General features: G+C 34.7%; 1 protein-coding gene across 2 annotated transcripts; it reads left to right on the top strand.

The window, feature by feature from the left end:
• Nucleotides 1-9,691, top strand: LOC112508919 (calcium-dependent protein kinase 1). Of its 2 annotated transcripts, XM_025113773.1 has the most exons (8): nt 1-272; nt 698-1,579; nt 4,688-4,831; nt 5,723-5,875; nt 6,390-6,505; nt 6,785-6,952; nt 8,092-8,313; nt 9,363-9,691. In XM_025113773.1, exons 2-8 carry the CDS (start codon nt 790-792, stop codon nt 9,480-9,482), a joined length of 1,713 nt encoding a protein of 570 aa, XP_024969541.1. In that variant the 5' UTR covers nt 1-272; nt 698-789; the 3' UTR covers nt 9,483-9,691. The 2 variants fall into 2 exon arrangements, with proteins under 2 accessions (XP_024969541.1, XP_024969540.1); XM_025113772.1 differs by having other exon boundaries at nt 8-1,579.
• The last annotated feature ends 2,747 nt before the right edge of the window (nt 9,692-12,438 follow it).

The raw sequence follows: 12,438 nt of genomic DNA, 5'->3' as shown, positions 1-12,438 counted from the left end.
AGACGCCAATCTCGGGGCAATTTGACAAAATCCGAAAAAGGGGGCAGAAGCAACCGCGTTTTATCGTATCCGTGGATTGAAAGGTTCGATGATTGTTAACAAACACTTGCATATTCCACTTATGGATTCCCTAATTTTATAATCCGATGTTTTTACATATCTATCTTCGTCCCTTTGAACTAATCAAAACCCCCACAAATTTAAAATTATAAAAATGGGAAGACGAATTCAGCACCTCTGCCCCACTTCGCCATCTCCTGCATAGTTATCTGGTTAGTACTCATTATCAAGATCTCTCAACCCTTTTCATTTTTCTAATAATTTTGGATCCTTTGACCAACTCCATTGATGATTTCAACGTTTGTTTGTTTCTAGCGATAGACTTTTGATTACTCTTTCATCTATTTCGGGGTCGTTTCAATCGATGTATATAAAATGCTTGTAGTTTTTTTTGAGTTTTTGGTGTGATTAATCGGTAGTCGATGTTCGAATTTAGTTTAGATTAGTTGAATTAAATCTGATTGCTGTTCGTATTGATTGTGGATTGGATTGGATCATTTGAGTCTGCTTTTGATTTTTGGTGGTTTGACTGTTTTCAGTTCATGTTTGAGTTAAGATTATGATCTTATTTTGACAAATTTGGAGTCAATTGAAGTGGGTTTGACTATTTTTTTGGGTTTTTTTTTTGATATTGAAGTTGGATCTTTACTTTTCATTGAGCAAACTGGTGAAAACTGGATCTTTATGTTAAAAGTGGAAAAGGGTTTCTTGAGAAAAGATTGAGGTGAAATGGGGAATACTTGTGTTGGACCGAACATTTCGAAGAGTGGATTTATTCAGTCGGTTTCGGCTGCAATGTGGCGAACCCCATCTCCTGAAGATGCCCCACCTACTCCTAATGGAGAACAATCTTCGACTCGTGGTGTACAACCCGAATCACCGTTGCCCGTTCAAAACAAACCACCGGAACCGATTACAATCCCCAAAACGGAAAAGAAGCAAGAAGAACAGCCGGTGAAACCCAAAAAGGGCCCCCAAATGAAGAGAGTTTCCAGTGCTGGCCTTCGCACTGATTCGGTTTTACAAAGAAAAACCGGGAGTTTGAAGGAGTTTTTCACTTTGGGGAAGAAATTAGGACAAGGGCAGTTTGGCATTACGTTTCTTTGTATAGAGAAAGCTACGGGTGAACATTATGCTTGCAAATCGATTGCAAAGAGGAAGTTGTTGTCCGAGGAGGATGTGGAGGATGTCCGTAGGGAGATTCAGATAATGCACCATTTGGCTGGTCATCCGAATGTTATAGCAATCAAAGGGGCTTATGAGGATGCTGTAGCGGTTCATGTTGTTATGGAATTGTGTGCTGGGGGCGAGCTTTTTGATCGGATCATTCAACGTGGGCATTACTCAGAAAGAAAGGCATCCGAACTTACAAGAACTATTGTAGGGGTTGTCGAGACTTGTCACTCTTTGGGGGTTATGCATCGCGATTTAAAGCCCGAGAATTTCTTGCTTGTGGATAAGAAAGAAGATTCACTTCTCAAAACTATTGATTTTGGATTGTCGGTTTTCTTTAAGCCAGGTATCTTTTTGAGTTATTATTATTCTTGTTGGAATTTATTTCGGTTTATTCTTATTGGCTTCTGGCATGCTCTTGCTTGCCATACCTTTTTTCTTTCTTTATTCTTTCTCAATAAGATGCTTCATATTTGGTACATAATTGATTAATGCTAATTGTTCTTGTGTTAAAAAAATTCATGTTACATGGAAGAAGCCTGAAATGCGGGTAATTAACGGAATAATGAGTCATACAAATGTCATTTGACCAAATAATGATTCCTTGAATTAAATGCACAATAACATTTTCAAATAAGAACTTGATGCTTACCCCATTAGGCGATGATATGTGTACGTGGTTCTCACCTTATCTTAATTATTAACAAGATAACCTTCCAAATATACATGGCTAAAGAGTGGTCATATTAGAAATTTGGTGTTCAAAATAGTTTTTTTTCCTAATCACTAGAGGATCAATTTTAAAATATTTCATAGCCAAAAGTAGAAATTCTGCAAAGTTAATATATCTTTGATAACCCTTGGCTTCTTTGGTAGCCTTCTTCTTGCCATTATCATTGTAGCAAGGCCACAACAAATCTAATAGTTTGCAACCTTGAGGGCCAACTCCACTGGCAGATAAAGGCTAGGTCTTGAGGATCGTCCTTATAGGTCGCCGGTTTGAGTCTCCTCAGGGCCAAAGAGGTTTCCTGGTTGTTATCTTTAGGGCCGAACACCCACGATTACCCAAAAAAATCTAAATGTTTTGCTACCTTTATGCTTATTGTTGATTTTGTATCTTTGGTTTTTGTTTTTACAAGGATGTATAAGGAAGAGGTTTTTATCGTAATATGATTTACTTCATGTTTACTACATACACAACATACTTTATATGGCACTTTTTTTGTTTCTCAGATATATATATATATATATATATAGAGAGAGAGAGAGAGAGAGAGAGAGAGGCAGGATCATGCGAGAACTTGATCAATTTGGTAGGAGGCAAGAAATTTCAAGATCACACATGATTACTTGTGATACAAACACGTAATCACATATGATACAACGCGTCCAAAAGGGACGCCGGCGACTTGGTGAAAGCGACCAAAGGTCGCCCACTATATGCCGGTTAACACAACATGTGTTGTATCGTACGTGATTACGTGTTTGTATCACATGTAATCATGTGTGATCTTGGAATTTCTAGCCTTCTCGCAAATTGATCATCTTCTCATTTGAACCTATATATACATCATATATGTTTGCACTGGTTTGAGTTATAAAAATAGCCTCTTTGCAAAATACAAGAGGAAGTGCATAAATAGACTTCCTTCCTTTGTCATTGCAAAGCCAAGAAGTCGTGGTGCACAATTATGATATTAATCTTCATATGTACCAACAATTATGATTTTAATCTTCCAGTATTTTCATGCCCTTCTTTCAGTTGACCTGCCTCCTAGATTCTGTCTCTTTCAATTTTCCATAAATATCATGATGCTATACTTGGACCCTCACAATTAGTATATTGTCTTTGATTTAGAAGTATGTACTCAGAAACCACCATTTATTTTCTCTAATCCATCTTTTATATAATGGAGTTTCTAGACGGTCGTATTTTGCCATTGTCAACATTTTGAGGAGTTTCATTGTGGTCATTTTGGTCTCGACTTATGTCATCAATTGCATGTTTCGTGCTTGGTCTTGGTTGTTGCACAATATTCAGGAAAAAAGATACATAATGTACTAAAACTAAATTAACAACAATATGGTAAATCACATTCAAGTTTGAACTTTACCACTTCTCTTAGATATGATGATTACCATATAACTTTCTTGGCTTTCTGCGTAATTTCTGGATCATATTGATAAACCCTCCAGTTAGGTTCACATACGTGCATAAAAATAAGAAATAAAGGGTATACTTTTAAATAGAATAAAGGGTACATGGAATAAAGTTGTAAGGGAGGGCTTTTTGGTCAAATTGCATATTTCGTTAGAAAGGGTCTTTTTTTCGTTAAAGCTGAGAAAGGGAGTATTGATTTTGTAAACACTATGGGCCAAGCCCGGAAGTGAACTTAGGACCACCTGTAATCTTTCAATTTGTTGCAATAATTGGAGCATTTATACCACACATAATCTCTTTTTTCCTTTCTTTTTGTGGGGTGGAGGAAGGGTAAAGTTGCGTACATTTTTGTAGGTTTTTTCTTTTCTTTTCTTTTTCTTAGCTACACATCAACTTCAGATATGCTCTTCTTTGGATGGGGGTGTTCATTTAGGACCGTAAATATTTTGAGAACTTGGGAACCAACTATATATGATGAATGGCATGATAGATATTCATGATGAATATGATGAATAATGAAAATGCATGATATTCATGAATATTTTAGGGTTATTCTCATGAATAATTCATGAAATAGTCAGTTCCTAGGTTCTCAAAATATTTATGGTTCTCTTTTGAACTTCCTTCTACCGTTCTATTTGGGTGAATGAAACTGTACTTAGCTTTTTGTTGCAATCAAGTCATCATTCTTGCCGAACTGCAAAAAGAACTTTATCTTCTGCAATGGGTGATTGTAGATTAAAATGTGCGAAACATGATGGGTTGTTTTTACATTTGCATTTCCATACTTTGTCCAAACTCACTCATTCTCGTAAACTGTAGTGTGCTTTTAGCATTTCCGCATGAAAAATTGTTAGTTTACCACTAAAAAGCCAACTATGATGATTTGAAAAGTCAGCCACTCCTTTCGGTTTTCTGTTCTAGGAGAGTTATTTAAGTTGAGGAGTGGAAAGTTCATTTGGGAATCATAAATGTTTTGAGAACCATTGGAACCAACTATTCATGATGAATGTCGTAAATATTCATGAATATCATTCATCATATCTTTCATTTCATTATTCATCATGAATAGCATGTATTTTCATTATCCATAATGAATATCATGCATTTCCATTATTCATTATGAATATCATGCATTTTCATCATTAATGATGTTCATGAATATCTATGATGATTTTCATCATGAATATCCAGTTCTCACGGTTCTTAAGTATTTATGGAACCTGCCCCATGTTGAGCAATCTCTTAACTTCATCATTTTCCACCTTTCAATTAACAGTTTTATTTTCTTAGGTGAATCATTTAACGATGTGGTTGGCAGCCCATATTATGTTGCACCAGAAGTCCTGAGAAAGCGATATGGTCCTGAAGCTGATGTTTGGAGTGCCGGGGTGATCGTTTACATCCTATTAAGTGGAGTGCCACCATTCTGGGCTGGTCAGTATCTAATTCTACAAAGTTATATCCCCCCTCCCCCTTTCAATTCCCAAAATAAATGCAACAGTTTCTTTTCTTTTTTGGTAAGCATCCATCAAAGACCTGTAAATCATTAGCAATTATCCAAAAGGTCGATAGCATTATTTGGGCCAGAAAATTCATCTATTTGTGATTATTAAGGGGTATTTTAGAAATTTTGCTAGTTGTCAAACACTTCTTAAACTGTGTGTCCAATCAGAATGCATATCTTTTGGGATGATACTCCTCAATCTCGGAAAAAATTGAACTTTTAACTATAGTTATAATTAATTGAAGTGTTTGACTATATATTAAATGTCTAATATACCCTCCAAGGAAGCCGAGAAAAGAGAATATTGTGGACCACAATCACCACCACAAATAATATGTAATCATGACGATGGACAAATAGGCAATCTAACTCAGAAAATTTGGCAAAAATGGAAACTTTGGAAATAACGAAAATTGTTGTGATTTGTAATAGATCAAGGGGGCTCAAGAACTCCAGATATATATACTTATCAAGATTTTATAAAACCAAATATGCAAAAGATGTAATTACATCAAGTAATCAGCAACATTTGATAGATCTTAAGGAAAACACTTTAGGACTCCAAAATTACACATTTTAGGCATATACAAAGTTTTCACAAAGCAACTTGAAACTATCTTACTATCTTTACATATATTTATGGTATGACTATTGTTATTTATTGTGACTCTCTAAGGTCTGCATACATCTTTACCCCCGAGGCGGGACCCTACCTTTGATTCGAGTGGGATTGTACAGGGTACAAATGGTTTGGTTTGCCATTGTTATTTATTGTATCCATTCACATTTTTCTTTTTTTATTTGCTTATGGGTATATATAGAAACGGAGCAAGGAATATTCGAACAAGTCTTGGATGGTGATCTAGATTTTACGTCTGATCCATGGCCAAGTATTTCCGAAGGAGCAAAAGATCTTGTGAGGAGAATGCTTGTTCGGGATCCAAAAGAACGATTGACTGCACATGAAGTTTTATGTGAGTCTTCTAGTTGCTTGTTTTAACAATGAGATTATTTTCTATAACCTTGTTAGTGTAAAAGCTCTCTCACACACTTTTCACTGGCCGTGGTTCTTCACGGAAACAACCGCTCTACCTTTTGAGGTAGAGATCAGGTTTGCGTACATTTTACCCTCCCTTGTACTGGGTTTGCTTGGTTTTATTTTAACGGTCCTAGTTTGTACATACTTGTATTATTTTTATTAGTTTTTACATATTTTAGTCTTTTTGTCCGTTTTTACATATTTATATTCTTTTTATTCGATTTTACATATATATATATGTATATATATTCTTTTTATTTGATTTTACATGTACATATATATATATATATATATATTCTTTTCATTCGTTTTTACATATTTATATTATTTTTATTCGTTTTTACATATTTATAATCTCTTTATTCGTCTATATGTATTTATATTCCTTTTTACTCTAGATAACCATAACCCATTAGAAAAAAGTTGACTTTGTCTTTGACTTTCTATAGGCCATCCTTGGGTTCAAGTCGATGGTGTGGCTCCAGACAAGCCTCTCGACTCTGCTGTTCTAAGTCGAATGAAACAATTTTCAGCCATGAACAAGCTTAAGAAGATGGCTCTTAGAGTAAGTGTGAATATTTGACTTTTAAGGTCAAACCAGCAAAGTTTTAACTTTAAAATTGACAATTTTTTTGAAGGTGTTCAGAAAACCTTGATTTAGTTGAACTTCATATCTGATTACTAAAAAGTTATGATGATGTTGCTGTTCGATTTATAACCAAAAAACCGATCACTTATGAATTTTGAAATATATATAGTTGACCTAAAAAGTCAAAGGGTATCACATGAAAGTCAAAAATGTGGGAAACTCTTTTGACTTGTGAATTTGGTTTTTGTTTTGCAGGTTATAGCAGAGAGTATGTCTGAAGAAGAAATAGCTGGGCTAAAACAAATGTTTCAGATGATCGATACCGACAACAGTGGTCAAATTACTTTTGATGAACTAAAGGTGGGATTGAAAAGAGTTGGTGCTAACCTTAAGGAGTCAGAAATCTATGATCTGATGCAAGCAGTAAGCCCTAAATAGAACGCTGAATTTTTGGTTTCATTAATCTTTTACACGTTTAGGGGAAGGTTCATTTAAGAATTGTAAGAACCAACTATTCATAATGAATATGGTGATAGATATTCATTATGAATAATGAAAATGAATGGTATTCATGAATATCAAGTATATTCATCATGAATAGATGGTGAGAGCCAACTATCCATGATGAATATAGTGATAGATATTCATTATGAATAGTGCATGATATTCATGAATATTTAAGTATATTCATCATGAATAGTTGGTGAGAGCCAAATATTCATATCGTGATGGATATTCATCATGAATAATGAAAATGCATGGTATTCATGAATTTTTAAGTATATTCATCATGAGTAGCTGGTGAGAGCCAACTATTCATGATGAATATCATGATAGGTATTCATTATTAATAATGAAAATGCATGAATATTTGAGTTTATTCATCATGAAGAGTTGGTTCTCACGGTTCAAAAGATTTATGGTTTTTTGTTGAACTTCCCCATATTATGACATCTTCTAAATAGAGACACTACTACTCAACGTAAAGGAAAGGGTACACACATTTTACCCTCGACATACCCTACTTCGGTATGGGATTTATTGGGTTCATGTGGTTTAGTTATCTTCGTATTACTGACTAAGAGTCAGGTTCATACGAGAACAGTAACTAAACTAAGTAAGAGAATAAGAAAACGGTCGAATCGCATGTGATTTTTGATTTTACACTAAAATCACATGTTCACACGACTTTGGTTGGGGATCTAAGGTCGCAGGCCACGTTGCCTGCACACTGTTGCGTTGATCGTTAGTGTAAAATCACATGTGATTTGGCCGTTTTTATGTTCCTTTATTTGGTTGCTGTTCTCATTTGAACCTTCCTCCGTTGGTTAATTATATTTAAAAACATTGACTAAATCGAACAAGTTTTGAAGGTCAAAGTAGTTCGTTTGACTTTGAAAATTGGAACACGGGATCTTTCTTCTTGTTATCTAATAAAACCAAACAAATCCAATATGAGGGGTGGAATATATGCAGACCCCACAATTATCTCAAAGAATAAAGCAGTTGTTTCTGTCACTTCTGCTCTCTAATACAATATATAACATCTGAACTCAACTCAGGCAGACGTAGATAATAGTGGAACAATTGATTATGGGGAATTTGTCGCTGCAACGTTACATCTGAATAAAATCGAGAGAGAAGATCATCTTTTTGCGGCTTTTTCGTACTTTGATAAAGACGGAAGTGGTTATATTACTGCCGATGAGCTTCAGCACGCGTGTGACGAGTTTGGCATAGATGCTCGCCTCGAGGAGTTGATTCAAGACGTTGATCAAGACAATGTAAGTTTATCTACATTCTTTCTTTTTGTATTGAGTTGCTATGAAAACTTGTTGTCCCATGTTTGGTACGACATTAGACTGAGACAGAACAAGACCGAGTGGGATATAAATGCACTTTCTTGTCCCACCGAAGTAGGCGGAACAAAATATCAGGGAGATGAGACAAGATTGTAAATTACTAAACTACCCATGTCAAATTAAACCCTAAAACCTTACATAATTATTTCACCCGCCTACCTCATTGTTGTCCATCAAGTCCGTCCCCATCCAATTCAATCTTGCCGAGTTCTGTCTGGGTGCGTTTGTATCGAGATATTATAGGACGGGATAGGAAAAAGGACATGATTGAACGGAACAATACAAAACGGTTGTTCAACGTTTGGTAAGACAGAACTGGATAAGACAAGACAAATATAATGACCAATTTACCCCTGATGAGTTGTTTATTTAATTCTAATAAAATAATATTTTTATAACAAAATATATCATTAGAAAGTTTCTCGTAAGACGATTAAAATGACACCAAAATAAAAAGTTTATGTAGTTTCAAAATTTTATTTTATACCTTGCTATATTATTTTTTATTATTAATATTGAGTAAATAGCATAAATTAACCAAAATATATAAACCGTATAAAAATAATATTTTGAGTACAATAAAGTGAAAGTTTAAAAAATATAAAATACAATAAATAAAATAAAAAGAATGAATAGAATGTAAAGAATGAGGTGTATTTGATGTTTTAGAAGAGAATTAAGTTTTATTTGATGATATTCCATGGGGGTGGGGTGGAACATGTCTGTCTGTCCCACTTTGTTCCTGTTTGTTCACATAAAAGACATGCCAAACATGGAACCGTGATTCCTGTTCTGTTTTGTCTTGTTATGTTCTGTCCAGTGTACCAAACACACCCTCTTTATACCAATAGACACAATCTTAGAAATGTGTAATTATTACACTTTTTAATTAACTAATAATTAAGGGTAGAACTGTAGATACCGTACTAAAATAGAATTGTGGACTTCTTTTTGGTGTTTCTTTTATGCAGGATGGGCGTATAGACTACAACGAGTTTGTGGCCATGATGCAAGGAAATAGCGGTGTCGCGCCAAAAAAGAGCCTAGATAATAGTTTCAGTATCAAGTTTAGAGAAGCATTTAAACTTTGAAGTTGTTCTTCGTGTTTCTTTTTCGGTATCGATGGAAACATAGAACCGTACTTTCGTTGAATTTGTTTTTCAGTTTTGAGTTTGAACTTTGTTCTGCAAAATTGTATTCATATGTGAATGTTGAGTGTTGAAGAGAGTAATGCTGGTAAGTTATTTGTGGATATTACCTCATGCCTTCTTTGTGGATATTACCTCATTTAATACTTAAATATTTTTGGCCTCCGGTCTGTAATTCAGTTGACAGATGGATGAGATGACTTTCTCCAATTACAAGACATGTTCTTCACTAGTCTCAGCCGTTGAGTGAGCCAAAAAATGCCTCCAGACATTGGTGTTCTTGGAAGCAGGTTTTGTATGGGACAGGTTGGATTGTCGGTAATCAGTTTTTATCCAAATGCTTAGGTATTTTTGTTTTGTTGAAACATGGGTTTTAAAAAAGAAAATGCATTATGTGAAAAATTATTATAGTATCAAATTGCCTTCTTATTACGCCTACATTCTTCAAAGATTTAACTCATATTACAATCTGTAACAAGAGAATAAAAGGGAAAAGAATCAAATACGTTGGTTGGCGCTCTTTGAAATAAGAATGGCAACGGGGCGGAGATGGGGCGGTTTTGTAATCCTCGGCCCCGACCCCGACCCCGACCCTGGTTTTTAGTAACATCCCCTTGCCCCGGTGGGTATGGGGATTAACATCCCGTTCCTGGTCAAATCTCATGAAGAATATCTGTTAGTTTGACCCCCGACCCTAGGACCTGTTTTAGCAGGGAATCCCCGTCCCTGTATGGATTGAAGTAAATTTCAATTCCAAATCCTGCAAAACAAACGAACCCTTGTTTTATCTGAATGCTTTATAATACGACATCTGTCAGTTAAACAAACTAGGAAACATACCCGTTCATTATAGGTACAATACATGCAAGTTCAACAGTATACATGATTTCAGCCATTATCCTATGCACTCGTCAATATATCCATGAATTTTTCTTATATTATTTACTCTTCGTTCGACCTACAAATACACACATACACGAATAACAACTACTCGTGATTTTTAAACACTCAATTTTATCGATCAGTTCTTACAAATTTCAGATATATTTACAAACACATATTCTATCTGGTTTTTGAAAAGGACAAAATCACTTTTTTATATGGCAAATGCTAATCAAATGTGGAATGCATTTGAGGGGGGCAATTGCAAGTGGTTATTGTTGCCTTGTGGGTATCATCAATTCATAGCTTTTGACCATCAAAATTTTATTTTCTAATGTATAATTTTTTTTTTTCATTAACCTTAATATCCAACCCCATATGCGAGTCGACTAATCTCAAGACGACCTTCTGCTTTGCAGATAGTCCGGAGTCACCGCATTTGAACCTCCGTGGCCACAAGGGGATTTTTATTCCTCTTTGTATTTGAACCTGAGACCTCCTGATACTTTTGACCTTTGGAGCCAAACTCAAACCAATCAGGCACCACCATTGTGGTTTAATGTATAATGTTTATTGCATGATATACAAGTTATTAATAGAAATAAAGCTGATTAAACATTTACGATATTAATACAGATAGTTTGTTTTAAAAACCAGATCTAAAATTTAAATAAACCACAAGGACCACTAGTGTAATTCAATCATAAATTAATTACAATTATCATATCTAATTATGTGACCTAACATTACACATTTTTATGAACCACATGTAGCATTTTGCATCACTTTTTCCTACAACCATAGATTTGTTTTAAAGTTTGGTCAAAATCTTAGTGATTTCACACTTTATAATCACATAATAATCATGGGGCACAAATTTGTTTTAAGCTTATGTGGTACATGATTAATACCTAATGATCGGTTGTAATCAGTATCTGATTCAATTCTTACCAGTAATGTTTCGATAGTTAAAATATTTCGTCCCATAATCAATATTTGTTATGAAAACCAGGATTGATTGGACATGCTAGTAGGGGTGTTTATGGGTTGGGTTGATCGGACTGAAGACATTTCAACAATTCAACTCAATGCTTTTAACTCAACTCAACTCAAATCGTACAGGTTGGTCGGGTTAATACTTTGGTACATTAAAATATTTTTCTAACCTTGAATATGTTATTTCTCTACTTATAATTTCTTTTTCATTATCAACCATTTGATACAACTTATCCATACTTCTTACGTATATTATATTCAGTTAATTTTCTCAATTTACATATATATATATATATATATATTTACAGTTAATAAACATATATACGAATGAGTTATACGAAGATGTGAATTTATAAAAAAAAAATATAGAAAATAATATTGACCACAAAAGTGTTGTGCGTAATAATGGTGGATCCATTGACCGGTGCCATGCCTTTTTGTGCTTTGTGCATGCACATGCACATGCTACTCAAGTAGCCTTTTTGGTCCAACAAAATACGGGCCATTCAATTACCCGATAACGGCAATGATAAAGATGAAGGGTCTTATTTAGTAAGTGAGATGATGATATTTAGGTAAACGACCCCTAAGTGGGTCATTTATCGGGGTAAACATTTACTGGTAAAATTAAACAGTACCACTTTCTTATCGAATAAGATTTTTGTCCAACAAAACGGTATTGTATGCAACAATTTACCTGATAAGTGGTAAGAGTCGTCGTTCTTACTTACCCAACAAGACTCTCGTGCTTGCTTTTGCACTTATCGAGTAATATTCTTTGTTCTTGTGATATTTATCCGATTAGATAATGTGAATTTTGCAAGCGCTTAGGCCACGTTTGGTAAAAACAAAATAGAGACGTTACTTCATAGGCTATGTTTTATAGATGCAAACTGTTTATGTACTGCCTGCCGGCCTGTAAAACCAAAACTATCATCATACTTCGTCTCCTCTGTATAAATAAAACGCGTGATACTTTTCTCTTTCAATCCATCCTCTCTCCAAATTCAAACTACTCTGA

This window comes from Cynara cardunculus, assembly GCF_001531365.2.
Source record: "Cynara cardunculus var. scolymus isolate 2C chromosome LG 3, CcrdV1, whole genome shotgun sequence".
Lineage (NCBI taxonomy): Eukaryota > Viridiplantae > Streptophyta > Magnoliopsida > Asterales > Asteraceae > Cynara > Cynara cardunculus.
This window is presented reverse-complemented; position numbering and strand designations above follow the sequence as displayed.